General features: G+C 39.7%; 1 protein-coding gene across 3 annotated transcripts in view; it reads left to right on the top strand.

Annotated features, from left to right (window-relative positions):
• Nucleotides 1–18,766, top strand: part of zmat4a (zinc finger, matrin-type 4a) — a 135,567-nt gene that overhangs the window by 75,408 nt on the left and 41,393 nt on the right. Inside the window, exons 5-7 of one of the 3 annotated variants that reach the window (XM_020093570.2) lie at nucleotides 13,893–14,114; nucleotides 16,547–16,701; nucleotides 16,937–17,291. In XM_020093570.2, coding sequence (XP_019949129.2) covers nucleotides 13,893–14,114; nucleotides 16,547–16,701; nucleotides 16,937–17,068 — 509 coding nt within the window. In that variant the 3' untranslated portion in view covers nucleotides 17,069–17,291. Of the gene's footprint in view, nucleotides 1–13,892; nucleotides 14,115–16,546; nucleotides 17,292–18,766 lie in introns of those variants that run through there. The other 2 variants (XM_020093572.2, XM_020093573.2) reach the window with 2 other exon arrangements.

Here is an 18,766-nt window from a genome sequence, read left to right as displayed (position 1 = left end):
TTGTCACTGTCAGAAGTATCTTTTGTCTATACTTTTATCTAATTAACCACGACAGCAAGTTAAGTTTGAGAGATCACAAGATGCTTGAAAACACAGAAAGAGGCCTGATCATTAAGCAAATTCATTGTCTCCAGTGAAGTTTCAGAAAAGCCTGTAACCAGGTCAACCAGCTACGAAATGAATCGTGACCATAAAACATTTGATCGAAGCAAAATAAATATTGGAAAATGGAAAAAGACAAAGGTACAAGACTATGTACATAATTATTTAAAGAGTGAAGGAACTACGCATCCCATAAACTATTGTGAATGATCCTCTCCAATGAGTTCCAGCACACTTTGTCTTAAATTTGACCTTGTTGTAGTGATTTTCACCTTTGGACTGATGTCTAAAAAACCACAGTATGTCAGAATTGAAAATCATATAGTTCAGTGGTAACCCTAATGACACTAAATGATTGTGGCTGACACAACATTTAGCAGTTGTGGTAAACATTTTCTTGATAACATCAAGTTCCCATATCATTTGGACGTGTGGCTTATAACGAAAGTATATAACATGTTCACAATCTGGTAGCTTGTCATAACTCTACAATGAATGATTACATTATGGCTGTTAATCATATCGCTATTCAGGAAATTATGATTTTTAACTTCTGGTGCCACACTGTTGAACTTAGATGTACCGTCTCAAAGCTGCTAGCATTGTAGAGTGGCAGTCTCTTATGTTATGATTTTTGAAGCCAGTTACAACTTATTAAGAGCTGCCAGACAAGCTGGTGTGGTTGGCTGGTTTTTCCATGATGTCCTGTGCGTTGATGCGTGAGCTACTTCACTTTAATCACCAACTGTTCTTTAGCTTGGGGTGATTGAAGTCTTCTGCCGCTGTGTTCCGCTGACAGCTGCTCAACCTGAAACTCAAACAAATCTTCTGTTGTGAGAATAATATTGGAAGGTTGCAAGAGGAGACTGTGAGTGAAAAACACAGCAAACAATATATTTTCAAATTGTGCTGGAGTCCGGCACCTGACTCCAAATTGTGGCTGTGAGTAGATAAGCCCTGAGCTTTGTTTGTTAACTGTGGCTTGTTTGCGCTCCAGTTGACCGAGTCATTTATATTCACTGTGTTTTACTTTAAACTCTTATGTATCCAACACCGCTGCTTTTCTTTTAATGTGTTTGAAGATTTCTGTTGACTTATAAAGTGCTGCATTTTTATAGGGTATTATCTGAAGGCTCCCATTGTGAGACCATCCTGAATTTATCCTACATTAGTACTCCCCCAGCCACTGCAGCCTTCTTCCCCCTAATGTGTTGGGATTGAATCAGTAGATTGGCAAACAAACCTCTTGTCTTTCAGTTAGTGTTTGCTGGATCCGTTCTTGAACCTTCTGGCTGAAAATAAGAATTCCGTGCAGCAGCATCAGAATAGCATTTAGGCATAGAAAGTGGGACAGAAGAAATACAGGGAAACATAGGTAACAATATTTTGCACCGTTAAAGCCCAAATGTAAATTACATTGTCTTTCTTTTGTATACATGAAATTAAATAAATGACTTTATTGGATTGGATTTGGATTTGAATCAGCCAAAATCACTGAGAAGCTTCATACTCTTGATCTCTCAAGTCAGCTGTATAATTTTCAACATTGACCAAATGGCGCTGGAGCATCTCGCTGCTTCTGCTTCCCTTTCTGCATTTACAACCCAGCATCCACCCGCAGACTTTTTATTCTAGGGGGTTCTGTATCAATCTCTCTCTATTCTTTCTTGACTAGTTGAAATATTTATGTTTTCAAGGCGTGATCGAAACAGAGTCAAGGATTTTATTTATTCTCAGAGGTAATCAGAGTCAATTCATGTCTACACTACTCAAGGCAAACTTATGCTCACACTATCTGCCAAATTTATACTCATCTGCACTCCATTTTGACTTTCTTTTTGTGTATGAAAATAATCATCTACCAAAATTCTATTATCACTACTCTCAGTTACAAGCTCTCAATAGAGTGTGTGAGGGGGAGGCAGCTGGACATGACTGTGCCTCATAGTTTTAGGATGGAATGTTCCAATGTTGGTGATGGATTTACATTCAGGTAGATAGTAGGACTGGTGTTTCTCTATAAAAATGAATATAACTTATATTCTGTTAATTAAAGCACTTTAACGTACATATATATATAACAACTGTGGATATCATGTTAGTGATGCAGTTGTCTGTAAAATTTACAGCAAATGTCCAAACACTCAGATCTGAGAAGGTAAGAAAAGTGCATGAATAGAAAAACAAAAACAAAACTGAAACAATGAATAAAAGACTGCAATAAAGTTTGAATGAAGTTTCTGAATGTATAAAAGAGTGTATGATGTGAAGATGGTCAGATGGACAGAAGATTCAAAAAGCTGCTTCTGTAGCCATGAACCAGAAGTAATGCTTACCTTCAAGCTGATGGTTCTTATGTCAATATACCAAGAAGTTTGGAGATGTGCAATCTACACTGTTTAAGCAGGTTTATGATTTGTTCTCTAACAATTGTGATTGTGGTCTCATGATGCAGTGCTCAGACAGTGCCCTTTGCTATTTGCTCTCTCTGCCACATGTCGGTGACAGACATGGCCATTAAGTATGCCATCTGTGGCCAGTGGCTCAGAAGAGAGGCAGCTCCATCCCAGCTAAAAGAGGAGGTGACACAGCCATCAATCGCACTGACAACGCAGAAGACCCCTGGGACACTGAGGAGCCTCCTCCCCACCTGACAAACACATTAGAAGAAAATATTTTCACATCTTTGGACTGCAGCTGCTATTCAGCTTTTATAATGCCTGAATATGCACCATTTATATTCAGGCATATCAAAAACGCACACAGTATATTACCCTCAATTAATTATTACATATAGACACTTGCACATATTTTGTCAAAATATTAATAAAGGGAAAACTTTGATTTTGTTAACAAGGTTCAGTCTTTGCATGACCCATACTCCTGTTGAAACAAAAGAGCTGGCTCACTTGTTGTATCCTCTGAAACAGTCCTTTAAACTACTTCTATTGTACAGACACTGAGATGTGTCACAAATAGAAAATGTCAGGAAGATAAATCCAGGGTAAAGGGAGGCCTGGGCTATTGATTTCTACATAAGTAACGTATGTGGAGTTCCTCTGTTGACGCGTCTGCCTCTCGGGACCCGTTGTTGTCAGCCGCAAAAACTAGCACGTCAAGCTTTTCTCTCCCTCACTCACCCCAAACAAGATCCATGCAGGTGGTGTTAAAAAAATGCCCCAATAAACCCTAATGAGAATTTACAGCATCTCATTTCCCCCCTGTTAACAGATGGTGTGTGTCCTCCTTTTGGGTGATGTAAACACCATTCATAGCCCATGATAAACATTTCAAAAAAAGCATTATCATAGTGATGAAAAGCCCTGCGTAAGCTGTTGTTCTGAATTTCATTTAAATATTCAATTATTTAATCTGACAGTTGAAATGAATGTTTAATGCTTTCCCCACAGGCACAGTATTACACACAACCTCTATAAGCTAAAGAATCCCTCCTCGTTGCCCTTTTACTTAGGCACTGTTGTGTTAATGTGAGCATTTCCACTGACCCACATAGCACATGCTCATCGTCATGGATATTTAGTGGAGTATTGACTGCTGCTGTTGCAATGTGTTGCAATTCCAATTCAGTTTCTATTCTGGAGTTCAGGCAGGCTGAATGAATGTTCATTTGTCATTAGTGTTTTCTATAATAGCAGCCTCATGTATTTTCATATGCCTCTACATTCTATCTCTAAGCACTTTTTCCACATCCTGGCATATTTCCAATTGTCGGGGCTGCGAGCACAATAGCTGCCATAAATGTCACTTCCTTTAACATCTGATTACTGTGGGGATATGCAGTATTTTCCCTGTGCTGATTTACTGGTAATTCCATTTTGAAGAAATCTGGAGTGTTCGTGTGGTAATATGATCATTCCTCTTTACATTTAACTGGGATTATAAACAAAGAACAGTTGAAGGGTCGGTATCACAGCACAATAAAAACAACCAATTATAGTTTCCTGCTTGGGACATGAAACACGGTTGGTTTAAATTCTAACGTGCCACATGCTTGCTGTCCATGCTATTGTAAACTAGATGAACCCAGACTCACCAGCTGCCTCAGCTTCCTCTCTTCAGGCTACCTTTGACATTTATAATAATAATAACTTATTCCATAGCCCTTATCTAAACAAGGTTTCACAAAATACAAGGCAAAATTATGTTTTGAGCAGTGAATTAAAGACAGGTAGTGAGCTGGCGAGCCTAATCCTGTCAGGCAGGGAGTTCCAGAGCCTGGGGACCCTGACAGCGAAAGCCCGGTCACCCGGTTACTACCAAGTGTCACCAACCTTGACCCAGGGACAGTTAACAAAGACAGGCTGGCTGATATCAGGTTGTGACTCGGATTGTAGGGAGTCAAGAGCTCCGAAATGTAAGTAGGGGCCAGTCCAAGTTGAGCTGTAAAAGTTATTTAAAGAATCTTAGAATCAGTCCTGAATTGAACTGACAAACAGTGAAGGGATGCAAGGATTGGCATGATATGAGACCTATGGTCTGTTTTAGTTAAATTAAGAGGAGCAGCATTTTGAAGCTGCAAACGTGTTACTGGGGTTTGAATAAGGCATGTATAAAGTGCATTGCAATAGTCCAGACAGGAAAAGACAAATGTGGAAGTAGCAAGATTTAATGATATCATTGACATGTGTTTTGAAATTCAGTTGGGAATCGAATGCGAAAACTAGATTTTTAGCTGTTCTTTTTATATTGGTTGCCAGGAGACCGAGAAATGGTAGAAATAATAATCTTCGGTCCATATCAGCTAGCAGACAAATTACTGTTTTGTTTGCAGTTTTCTGAATTAAGTTAAATAACATCCATTCCTTAATGGCAATTAGGCACTTCAACTGCTTGTCTGGCTTAAAAGAGGGGGAGACGTGGGTGTCATCGTCATAGCAATGCTTAGATATCACATTAAAATGGCTGACAACGTTTCCCTAATGGCAGCATGTGCAGAGAAAATAAGAAGGGACCCAGAATAGAACCTTGTAGCCACCCACATATCAGTGGAGCCGAGGATGAGAGATGGTTTCCAATGGAAACTGAAAATTCTCTGTCTGAGAGATAAGAATTAAACCATCTCAGGGCAGTTCCAGAAGTACCAACACACTGTTTGTCTTTTGATGAGATTGTTATGATTGATGGTGTCAAATGCGAAACTGAAGTCAAGGACCAATAAGACGGAGCAATCACCAGTAATGACAGCTATCAAAAATCATTTGTCATCTTAAGGAGAGCGGATTTGGTACTGTGTCATTTGCGAAATCCAGACTGGAATTCATCGAAAATGTTATGATTGTAACACACAGCTAAAAGTTGGGTTATGAACAGGGGTTTTGAAATGGACCTATAATTCTGTAGGAGAGGTTGATCAAGATTTGACTTTTTCAGTAAAGGCTGAATGCTGGTGTGGCGTTTGACCACGCCACCGGGTTCCCCCCACGACAGCCAGAGACAGACCAGTTCAACCATTGCGGGTTCAGAAACATCTTTCTTTATTAATATCAACTGAAACTTTACAAATCATGGAACTTAAATGGTCCAGCACTATTTGCTGGACCTTCAGCTTCAGTCTCTTTTACCCCGTGTCTCTCGAGTGTCCTTCTGAGCGTTTCTCAGTGTTCTCTCAGTGTGTCCCCCGTGTTCTTCTGGAGGCAGCTCTGCTGCCTCCTTTTAACGTCTGAGGATCAATCAGCTAACAGCTCTCACCTGTGCTGATTGATCCTCAGTGGTGCAGGTGAAGGTTCTCGCCACCCCTTCACCTCCACAGCTGGCTTTCTTAAAATGATCAGGGACATGGCCAGAAGAAAGAGAGTAATGAATAGTTCTGAGAAAGCTACGACCAATAGTACTGATTATTTATTTTAGGAGGGAGGCCAGTATGTCAAGAGGGCTGGAAGAAGAACACATGTGAGACACAGTATTGATTAGCTCAGAAAGAGAAACTTGATGAAAATGTCTATGGAGAATTGGACAAGTATGACGAACAGTGGTAGTTGGTAGTTTAGTTCTGATGTCAACTTATTTTTGCTTGAAAAAAGATCAGTATTTGAAATGGCTATGGCAGAAGGAACAGGGTTTAAGAATCTATTAATGGTTTTGAAAAGGAATCTGGGATTATGGTGATTGCTGGTGATTAGTTCTTTATTTTTTTTTTTAAGTCAAGAGGTCTTTCATATATTTTTAGAATATAGGACAAGATGTTGAATATCCATTGTATGTTTGAAGGTTGTATGCACATTTTAGCTAACTAACTACCAATAGATGTTAGACGGTGTTAGTGGCCACCGGCCGATCCAAGGGACATGACTGCAGTTGTGCACCTTAGCGTCATCAAGTGTTTCAGCCCTTTTAATCACAAGACCCTCTTCTAAGGCAGGTTCACCACAGGTTGATCAGACCTGAGTGCATGTCCCCAGCATCTTTGGGCCCAGTTGGGATCTTTCCTCCTGATCCGGAGCCATTGGTTACAGTGTTCTACACTGTGCAATGTTTCTTTTATGGTCTAATGCAGGGCTTGTCTATGAATCCCCTCTGAGCAACCTGATGGTGGATGTTGTAAGGGAAACTGCAGCCACCCTCCATAGGACAAGCCATGTAGCTCTGCCTCAAATGCCATACCTGCATACCACAGCCTTTTCCTCTCATCCGTTTCATCTACATTATCCTCCCAGGGTCATATACAGGTAGAGGACATGCAATTTAGTTTTTATCAGACAGGTCATGTATTTGTATTAACATGATTTGAATGGCTAAAGCTTGTGCTTGACCCGCCACTTGACAAATTCTGTCTAACTGTCTAAGTGAAGCACTCAAAGCACCAATCAGCGGCACATGATGTCACCCCTTTTTAAAGAGAAATCTCTACTATATCACGAGTGTTCATGCTTCTTTAGTGTGAACTTGAACTCACAACTGGAAAGAATAATATATAGTAATGCTAACCTTAACCCCAATTCAAGTGTCATCATTAGAACAACATTTTAATATGCCCATTACTTTGGTTTATGGCTGAAAGACTCATGATATTTCTGTTCTCCTTGAGTTTGTTGTTAGTTTTTATGAGCAACTTACAGCATGCTAATGCACTAACAAAGATGGAGAACATTATAGGCAATGTGATCTGACTGAAGCAGCTATAACAGGAAACTTGTTACTCAGCACTGATCGATTTGAATTTACAGATTTAATCTTCTCAAAATAAGGTTTTACCCAAAATTTCCCACCCTTATATTTCTTGTTCAATAACAGGAACCTCCTGTTCTGCTAGCGGCAGCCTGATAATTAGAGGGATAAATGCATTTCTGCTGTACCGTGTCCTCAACCAATAGAGCTGCAAAGTGCTAGTGTTTTTCCAGACATGAATAATGCATGTTAAAGCAGCATTGTGCCGGTTTTGTTTGGTATATTGTAAACAAGCAAAGACGGTAAGGTGACTCCTCTTAATGGCAATATAGCATGATAACTGTTTACAGGGGGCTGATGGAGGAAATGTATGTTTCCCTCTGTCGTATAGTCGTGGTTTGTAGGCAGGGTTTTTTGGGGGGTGGTTCTGTTGTGAAAAGACCAAAATGGAGCATCATTGTAGGGAGAGATAACCGTACTGATTCAAAACACTTTGATCTCCTTTTCTCACAAATGCTGAATCTCCTCAGATTTATAACTCTGTTCACACTAAGTAGGTCTACTTAGCACGGCTCCTCTGTCTGCATACAGATTCAGTGCAAGGAGGGGATTTGGCCATTAAACATATCTCAGAGCTAGAAAATCCTGCAGGCAAACATGGAACAGTGTTTTTCTTTCAGGAGATCCGAGGAGATGAAAGTAAACTTTTTGCTTTCCCATACTGCAGATTTGATGTTTAATAGATTTTCAGTTTTCTGTTATTAACTTGACTGGTGAACGATGAGCAAAATCTCCACTCAAACTGCCTCCTGGAGCATAAAACGGAGCAAATAAAAGAGCTGAATAAATAAATTATAATGAGCTTTAAACTGACAGCCGACAAACCCACACAATATCTACACAGAACAACATCAAGTCCAAGCAATCTCAAAGTGTTTACTCCTGTGCTGCTGCATCAAAACCCTCGCATCTCCTCTTGGTTTTAACTCCTCTGCAAAATAAACCAAAGACCAAACAAACATATTTTCTATAGTTTAGAACATAGATTTGCATTGGAATGAAAACTGAAACAAGACCATTTATGTAAAGCTGCATTTTAGAATGTAAGCTTTTCATTAAACAAAAACAGATATGTCTCTCTCCTGAGACGAACACTAAGATGTGAATATGAGTAATAACTGCCCTGGAAAATGTTTACTGAAGAACAAGAAAAGGCATCTGAATCACTTTTAATTGTAATTACTGTTAGGATGTGAGAGTATCAGAGTGGAGGAAAGCTGGCACATACCACATGTATGATTTCTTTTAGTCAGCTTCTGTTTCCCCTTTTCTCCAGGTGGCCTGCTCGATAACTGTAGCCTCATCATGCATTTACTAAAGAGTCTATAGACCCATCAATACATAATTAAGCTCACAATCCGTAGCAAGGAAAACCATTTCTGTGATGTACGTGTTGGCCACTGGTGAAAGAGAGAAAAAGCAAAAGTAAAAGACAAATCAGCTTATTTGTGTGTACAGCACAGACACAGTATCACCGTCAAATCATGTTACCTTTTCAGTAGATTCAAATTGAAGTGGAAGATGGGGGCTGGTCCTCATTCACAATCTACATGTATCATGGTGTTGTTTTGTAAGCTCACAGCTCTAAGGGAATTTGACATTCAGTTTTCCTTCAGGGTGAATCCTTCTAATTTTGATCACCTGATGTTTCCTCTTTTGAGTGGAATATCTCAACAACAACAAAATGTGAAAAACCATTCGGAACTGACATTCATGCTGCCCTGGAAATGAATTATGGAAACTCTAGATGATTCATATAAGCACCAAAGCAAGATCAATATTTTTATCTCTAAATCTGCAAGATGGATTCCCCATCCAAAAACATTTTACAAACATTTCCTGGTTCCCAGAGGATAACTTCTTCTGACCTGACTTTCGTTGTAGTGCCACCGGTGATTTCAAAATGGGTGTTTTTTTGTTATGGTGTTATCTTGATCTTTCAAACCCCATCATCAGGTCATGATTTCAATTCATCTCAGTGTTTGATTCTCTAAACTTACTGTGTTTTACATTTTTGCCCTCATATTGTGCAGCCCTAACATTGCCCTGGCACTTGTGTGTATTCTGCCAATGCTTGATACACGTATCACCTCTACGTTCACTCAAATATCAAAGATTGATGTATGAATGCACATATTTAACATTAAAGCTTCTATAACTTTCAACTGAAACCCAGCTGTGTATAGCTGCAGCATTGTAAGCCTGTGTGCTGGATTGCCCCTGTCTCTCCTCTAGATCAACACACAGAACGCCTCACATTGGGTCAGACAGGCAGACCAATGAACCACTGCAGTGTGTGTGGATATTTGTGTGTCCTCTGACTAACCACCTACAAGGCTGCCATTATCAAATGTGGCATGTGTACTGTCTTCTTGACTTGATGATGATAAATCCAGACCATGAGGCAGGGATGATTCATTCCCTGGTGTGCTGATGATTCTCCCAAAAAATGTTCCTCTCAGACATGAATGTCAGAAAAATTGTAAGGCTTCGGGAAAACACTGCAGTCCTCTCATAATGTCTTTTGGTGTGTTCTTGATGCTTAGCACTGTGTGTCCAAAGCTCCTGAATTCATTTCAGTGCAGAAAAAGGCACATTTTCGTCTCGCTGAGGCTCAAACCTATAATATATAGAGAAGAGAGGGTCTTTTCACCAAGTTTACCACACTGAGCCGACACCATCTGCCTCCTGGCGACGAGCAGAACCCTCAATCAAAGCACAGAGGGGAATTAAACAGTATATGGCACTAATGATGCACTAAATGGGAGGAAATGGTTTTGTTCCATCATGTGCCTACTGGGTTATCACTGAGAGTGGAGAGCCATGATGTAATAAAAGGAGTCTGCGGCCTCGCACCGAATGCAAAGTTAGCAGTGGAAGTAAGCATGTAAGTTCACTGGAGAAGGATGTACTGATGATGATAAATGATCTTTGCTTAGGTCTTGTATTTTTGCTCCTTTAGTTCCTGAGTCTTTGCATAAAATTATTTTTCCTCTTTGCTTCTCATTTCCTCTAAACTTGTGGGCATCTTTCACACAAAATAAATTCTCTGAAAATCTATGTTTTATTCATACCTCTTTTTAATAGGAGAGACCTACTGTGGTTGAGGTGGATAGTGGGAAAACAAAGTGCCGTACTTTGACTCTGGAGATTGAGGGATGTGTACCGTCAATGTCCACTATAAGTCTGCCCCCAGATTTCTTACTGAGCAGGCACACTCATCAAGTAGCTAAAGAGCTAAATATTTCCCTCAGGAGAAGGCAAAAAAAAAAAAAAAGCGAGATGAGAACATGGGGACTTAAGACTGAAGTTTGAAAAAGGAATCTGGGGGTGTGGAGTCAGAACGAAATGAGATTACCAGACAGCTGTGGCCTTCTCTGCTTGAGGCTAGAGGCTCGGGGCTATAGAGCCAATGCCAGCATCTGTGCCTCAGTGTCTGTGGTTAGGTTGCATTGCAGGTATAGGTGCCAGGTTTTGATGGAAGGAGAAACTGTTGGAATGAAAAAGACGATGTCTCTGGTTCTTTAGTCTTTTATGAGTCCCACAGAATTGCAATGTGAAATCAGTCGAGTACTATTTTATTATCTACCTGCACCCTTGGCTGAAATCCATTCATTAATGACTTCAGTCTGTGATTTTTACTCTAGTCACCTCTTGCATTTTGAAATCTCAAATGCTCTCTTGCAGGAGATGGGACTCCTGTGTATAAGAAAGGACACTTTAATTATATCTGCTTTGTAAGAGGGAACATTTGAGACAGTCCCTCCAAACAACCATTCTTCTCTTTTATCGCTGTTGATCTTCAAATTGAATTAAAACTGCTAATGTCAATGTGAATCAATTTCAATGTCAATGTGAGTAGCCAAGCCTCGGCAAACATTTTGGAGCGATCCTGTAAATGGCACAAATATTGTTACCAATGTCATGGAGGTGACCTATTTGGATGATTCCAGGGGACGCTGTGAATATCTCAATTACCCACTACTGACAAAGGTGATTTAGTTGTTTGTTTAAGATTGATAGTGTTTACAGCTTCTTCGTCTGACAGAGGAGTAATCTGGCAACAGCTAAATAAAACCTTTATCTGTCAGACTGGCCAGTCACAACACAGACACAATAAGATGATGTCAGGATTGTCAGGACATTTATTCAGATAAATATATGCCAGCACCTAAATGAGGCACATTAACTAAAACACACCAAAGCCCAAAGAGACTTACTGCAGGAATTTTCTCCTTTTCTGATCACACATTCGGTGAGTTAGTTTTAGTTTTTATAGTTCAAACCATGCATAACAATTTCTTTTCACCACATCCTCAATTTTAGAAAGTTTTAAAATGCATTACATTTCATATTTCTATTCTTAATTGTGACTAGAATATTAGAATATTTAAAAACTAATTATATAAACCTAAACTAATGACATTATGTGAAATTCAATGACATGGTTTTAGACTTGTTTAACCCAACAAAAATTGAATTGTAATAACTTGTGTACCACTCAGTCCAGACTTTTTCCTGAGGGTAAATCATTCAGAGAATCCAGGACAAAATATGTTTGTAGCTCCAGGGGTTCAAAAGTTATCAGTAATATTATTTTTAAAAATGTCAAAAGGGATCCATTAGTTGCAGGACCCCTAATAATAATAACAATTATAATAATAAAACCTCTGAGTGAAGTTTGGAGCTAAAAAAGTTTAAAAATGAAAAGTGTAGATTCATCTCATTTCCCTTGAATCATTAAGTTTCTTTCCTTTCATTCTGAGTTGTTTGTCATTTCCACAAACAATACATATTTCTCCATCTTTAAATTTCCTACAGCCTCTTAATTCTCCCTTACCAGTGTTTCCTGGTAATTGCCTGAATCTTATCATTGAGGGCGAGGGTTGTGCTTTCAGGTTAAAGTATATGTCTCATATGCCAGGGGTGTCTCTACAGCTTTGCTGCAGCATTACACGATTAGTTCTCCATTTATTTAAAGCTGCTGACGAGAGCGAGCGAGAGGCTCTCCCTCTGCATGCAAGGCTCTTTTAATCTGATGCTTAGTGGCTAGGCTAGTTGGAGTCATTGGGTTCCGTTGCTGGATTGTATTGTGCATGCATAGTCCTCCTTCTAACAGCTACTTTAATTTGAGCAAGGCATTAAAGCTAGGACAGCTCCAGGGCTGCTGAATTTGTAGCTGAACTCTGACCTCGTCACAAAGGCGACTACACAGATTTAATTAAGTCTGACAGTTTACATTGGCACATTAGTTGGCGAGGTCGCCATACAACCTCAAAGTCACAGAATCACATCCTCCATAAGAGCCAGATTCTGAGGATGAGAGCATCAGTCAAAGGATGTTACAGTTACAGTTCTATACATCCTCACTGGAGTTGCCATTTTGAAATGTTGACTGGTGTAATGGAATGTAATGGGACAACACTAAGTGTTGACTCGGGGTGGGCCGAGCACTGGAGTGGTAAAACTGATTAAGTCGATAGTGCCGTTTTGTGTCGGGGAGCGCCCCAGCACTACACTGCACTCATTTGGGGGTAATGCCGTCATCCATGCATAAAGACACAAGTGGGCAGACACAAGAAGAGCAGGCTCTTTATTCCGTTTGCCAAGTAGGATTTAGGTTTTCCTCTTCAGGCATTTAATGGAGATAACAGCTTGTTATTGTGAGGGCTGCACGAGCGAGGCTGCAGTCATTGTTACATTTCTGCTGATCAGTGCTCATTAAAGGCCTCACATTGATCTCTGTCTGCTGGCTACAAATCTCCACTTTAAAAAGCCAACTTGTGTTTCTAGGCTGTGTTGACATGCAGATAAAGTGGGCTGCATTCTTGGTGTTTTATAAAACGCTGCTAAGATTGCTTTAAAAAAAAACATTTTAAAACAGTCTGTAGTAAAGCTCTTTAAAGCGATCGCTCATGCTCTGCTTGTAAAAGAAGTTACATTGTGTTACAGACAACTGCAACAACATGTGAAATAACAAGGTGACAGCAAGAGACAGCAAACATTAGCAGAATACAGCAGCCCAGGGGTCTGCAGCCTTTACTGTCTAAGGAGCTATTGACAGCCAGACAGAAAACAAAAAACTGTGAGAAGCCAAAAACATATGTACTGTATATATATATATATATATATGTATATTTATAAATAATGTTGTTTGTTATTCCCATGAGCCAGTATAGTGGTAGTGAAAGCTATCCAAACCATAGACTGTATAAAAACATGGACAACACATCTCCACTAACTCCCACTGTCCGGAAAAGAAGACAAAATATCCTGGATATGAGTTCGGCCTTTTGTGGTTATAGCTCGACCCAAACTCAAGTCAGTCTCAACAGTTACCCATTGTGTCTCAACCCATTTTTATAGCATTAATTGTTGAAACCAAGCATGCACAAACCACTTGAACACACAGTCCATGTCCCATCCACTAACATGGAGGAGGACGGGTTTATGATCTATACTCCACTTTGCAGACGCTCTGGCTTCACTTTCAGCCTTCACACTGTCCATCTTATATACAGTTTACAGTTATTATATGTTACAGAGGCGCATGCTTCTCCTTGACAGAGCCTCAGTTTGTTTTTTTGTTGTTGTCTTTTCTTCAGAGGCGTCCCCCAGTCCTGTAAAGAGCTCCCCTGAAACGTCCCCCATGACCTCCCCACGACAGCGCCGCGACTCAGACCGCTACTGCCAGCTATGCAACGCCTGGTTCAACAACCCCGGCATGGCTCAGCAACATTATGATGGTAAAAAGCACAAGAAGAATGCTGCCAGAGCAGACCTGCTGGAGCAGCTGGGCAAGACCCTGGACATGGGAGAAATGAAAGGTACAATTCACTTTTTAGCTGACACCCATCATTTAAAAGAATACTTTTCATTGTTTGTTGATGTGAGGCACCTCACAGAATTTGCTGATTTGTTAGAGTTTTGTTTGTGTGGACCTTTTGGCCTCAGTATCCAGGACAGCTGTCTCTGAGGCAGACTCATACTTGTGTAGACTGAGCGATGGATCAGTCATGGCACAGTTTTCAGAAATGATTTTGAAGAGTCTTGTTCACCTCAGGGCTTCTCATCCACACAAGACAAGGGGCTGACCTGATCATAGTTCATAGAGTTCATGACATCCCATAGTCTCCATAGGGAGTGAGTAGTAACTGATACTGACCTCTGACCTGCCCCTGAGGGATCAGTGATGTTAACTGATATTTGTTATAAAATGCTGTAAAAGTCTGGCTTTGGATGGATTGTTTGGGCTTTAATGGTCAAGAATAATAATAATATTGAATTAAGAAAAATAGGAAATACATTAGCTTCAATTTATTGACATAGGAATAATGGGAAAGTGTTTATAAAATAAAAAAGACATTTAACCATCTAAATGCATTTTAATCATTTTATTTAAAGTCACAAAGCCACACAACGTGGCTTGGTTTTCATTTAACAAAAAATGCTAATGTTTAGTTTTTTTTATTTTGAAAACTGGTAAAAAAGTTGCGATTCTAAATTAAAAAATTGTTACGTTTATTCTGAGTTCTTTGACAGCTCTCAGTAATACTGTGACATTTTGTTCAATACCAAAATAACCAAGTGCAGTGTTAACAAGCTGCAAACTCAACACTGACATATTGTCACCGCTTGAAAATTATGTGTTAGCAAACAATTAACACATCGATTAGCCTCAGTGGAACATTAGCATTCAGTTTGAGATGTGTTTTTGTCAACATTTTAATATATTCACGGTCCTTATAGCTCTGTTTTTACGTGATTAATTAATTTATTGAAAATGGACATGACTAAAATGTAATGGAACACGTTATTTGGAAAATGGTGTGGTATGATATTAAAGCACAATTTTTTTCTCAATTAAGTTTTCTACATTACTTCCACCCCCCATATATCTTGGTCCTTTGTGTGCTAATGCTGTTTGACTGTTTAGAGAGCTGGTGCTCATGAGTCATGTTTCCGACCTGATAATCTCTTTTTCACTCTTCTTGTCCTTCTTTATTGGTCTTCTCAAACTTGTGAGGAAATTATCCCCCTCTTAAAGCTGCTGAACTCTCCAGTATGTTAACCAGCTGGCTGCTAACTGTCTGTGTTTTAAGAGGTAATAGACAGTGAGTTTATCACAGCCGGAAATCACTGAAAACTGTGGCCTGCTGCGGCTGGAAATTCAGGTGGTGAGGCTGGAGCGTAACAGTGAATCGGTGGAAAACTAAAACTATGTACTGAAAGATGCTGAAAGGCTAGAGTTTGGAGGAATGAGCAGAGTCAGTGATACTTCTTTTGTGGGTTTGTCATCCTTTGTGTTAAAGAAATTGCTATTTTCAATCCTTCCACTCGATCCCTGCCAGAACAAATCTCAATCATTTTCGCTCCTCAAATTCTTCACCATGGTCCGAACCAAATTTCATCTTTGGGAAATTGTTACATTTTATGACGTTAGGGTTGGATTGACATCTCCATACATCCTGTTGTCATCATACATCTATCTATGCCTGACATCGATTGGCAAACAGACATCTGTTTGATGTTGGCTTGTTTTCAATTTGCCAGGTAGTAGTCTATCTGTTTGAAAAAAGATTCATTTTAGTCTTTTTTTTTTTTTGCCACTGTCATATTATTATTGTATTACTACCAGCAAAATGAATGTCCTCATTGATCAAACATATCTTATAAGGTTAAGACTGCTAGCAAAATCCTTTCTGAGCCTCTGCTTTCTATTCTTCTTCTAATCTCAACTTCTTGCAAATAGTCTGAAAGTCAGAATCTTCAGTATTTTCACACTGCAAATGATCCAAACCATGGTGGTTTGATCCTGACCGAGTCCACCTCTTTTGGTCAAACTTGATTTGGACCTTTGACACCTGTTAATTTAGTTCAGTATAAACCAAACAGTCCCAAGGCTCAGACCAAGTGTTTGTAAGACCCCCCTCATTCAAAGGATGTTAAAGAGATCATTGTTCTCTCCCCTTTAGATTTGGGGAAAACTTTATTGCTGAGTGATTTCTTACCACATCATGTAGCCAATAAAGTCCTGTGCAGTGTTAATCAGTGTTGGAGAACAGCATCACATTTGTAAACACTATTCTCTCTGCCGGTGAAGTGACGGGCAGCCCTTTTGACTGGAGCTGTCAGACCGACTCCTCCTGGAGTCCACCAGCGTGTCACAAGCTGTTAATTTTACAGAAAGAAGGGGACGTTCTTGCTTATGCTCTCGCAGTCACAATATGTCAATAACAATTACACAATATAATTCCAGCCATGTGGAGGGCCGGCTGCCAGAAGAGCAGAAGGAGCCCAGAGATGGAAAGGGCACTGACGTGTGAACACATCCAATGGGAGAAACAAGTCCTCACAGTTGATTGGTCACAGACCTCTATCCCCAGGCTTGATTGGCTCTTTGTGCTTTTTACAGTAGGTGCATTGTGAATAATTGAGAGCAAATTGGGTGGCTGCAGTCAGTTCACCTTTGTCATGTTGGTTATTGTGGTTTAGAGTTTTTTTAATACACTTGCAGTGCATTTGGTTCAGGGTGGTGCATACTGAATACTGAACAGTTTAGGGCTTTTTATTTGTGTGGGTTTGATTTCATCATATTTAAAGCACAACCTTTTTAAAACACTAAATGCTGATTATAATTTCTTTGCAGCAGAGCCCAACAGATCCCAGAGCTTTAAAAGGAAGACAGAGGAAAATGAGAAAAACTGCACTATGGAATCTAAATTGTTATGTGTTTGACAGAATATGTTGTTGTATGTTGTTGCTCACATTAAGAAGCTGACTGAGAAAATACGTTTTCAGGGCTGTTGATCTCTTTGACCAAATGTATGTGAAGTTAAATTTAAAGTTTTAAAGACGACGATAACCCTCTGCGCTCACTTTAGGCCCCGTTGTTTTTTTGTTTTGTATTCTTAATAGCCAGAGGAACTTCAATTGCAATTTGGACATGTGATGTGATCAATATTAATCATATTTGAATAAACAAGTGATAAGCGCTCTGTCAGCTGTCAGTGGGGGAAGGGCAGTGTGCCTTCAGTCTGCAGAGTTGAACTTCTGCATCCATCAGTTTGTCAAACCTCAGGTATATATTGCTGCCATTATTTGGATTATATGATTATTTTTATTTAATCATATTGAACCAGCACTAACACTCACAGGTGACGCAGGTGCTGATCTCCTTCATAGTAACAGCATTCATAGAATCACTTCCTCTTTAGCAATTTGTCTTCAAAGTAAAAGCTCAACATTATTTTTGTTGCTGTAATACTTAACATCACACTGAATTACAGAGCTTTTATTTTGAAAAGCTGTAAACTTGGGTCTGATGATTGTGTCGCTTGCTATGCCTCTGAATATGCCAACATGCAATGTATGAAAACAGTAACAGCAGTTCAGTAACTCATTCAAATGTATACATAAAGCACACATGGACATAATGAAGCAGATTCATTTTCATTGGATGGAAAAACATCTAGTATAAAACGGGTTTAAAAAAGCTGAATTTGGTTGATCATGCACACATAACTTTGTTGCAGATAAACCAGGTAGGATGAAAACTTTTTTTTCTTAACTCTGCTCCATAGACTGCTTTTAAAAAGCTCTGAACACAAACAATAAAAAATGGACATATTGTTTAACAGTTTGAGAAGGACTCACTAATGACAAGGAATAATTATGAATTAGACCTGAGTGTATGAAACAAGCAGTCATTCTTAAAATTATTATACACATGTATATTCACAATATGGAAAAGGGAGATACAATTAGATTTATTTTATAGAGCTTTTCCTCCGTCTAATAACTCACTGTCAGTCTGATTGGCATGTGTAGAATGGACACTACTCTATAGCCATGATAACACCACCAGAGATTTAGATCTTAGACTAAAATATAGTGTGGCTGAAACAAAACCAGAACAAAATATTGTTGATATAATACACAGATTTTTGGGGAGGGGGTTCGATTCCGTTCCCCACCTCTTCGCTCTGACTGTAATCTGTCCCAGTCCTCTGCCTCATCTCTCTGCCGCAATGCCTGTGTTTTGCACTGTGTTAGGAAGAGACGCATTCGCCAACATCAACATAGTCATTATGGAGAGGCTGAAAATGTCAGCATGCAATAGCTGCACTATTCAGCACTTGGGCTAATGAGTGTTTCTCTCCGGCGAATATCAATTAGTAATGAAGTGGCAAATCATCCTATCAGGCAAAACCAGCACTGTGAGCCTGTGGAGTGGAGAATGGGACCACAGCAGGCGTAGCAGGCGGCCAGGCTCGGGAGGCAGGGGGATACTGCTGCCAGAGAACCCACGGCTTCCACTTCTCTATATTTCCTCCTTTCATCTTTTCCTACATCTGCTGTTTTCCAATTTCCTCTCTTTGCCCTCACTCTGCTTGCCATTCCCTCTCCCTGACCTCCTGTGCCGTCTTTGAGCTCCTCTCAACTCGCTGAGAAAATGTGTAGTCTGACTTAAAAGATG

The sequence above is a fragment of the Paralichthys olivaceus genome, chromosome 4 (genome assembly GCF_024713975.1).
Source record: "Paralichthys olivaceus isolate ysfri-2021 chromosome 4, ASM2471397v2, whole genome shotgun sequence".
NCBI classification, from domain to species: domain Eukaryota; kingdom Metazoa; phylum Chordata; class Actinopteri; order Pleuronectiformes; family Paralichthyidae; genus Paralichthys; species Paralichthys olivaceus.
This window is presented reverse-complemented; position numbering and strand designations above follow the sequence as displayed.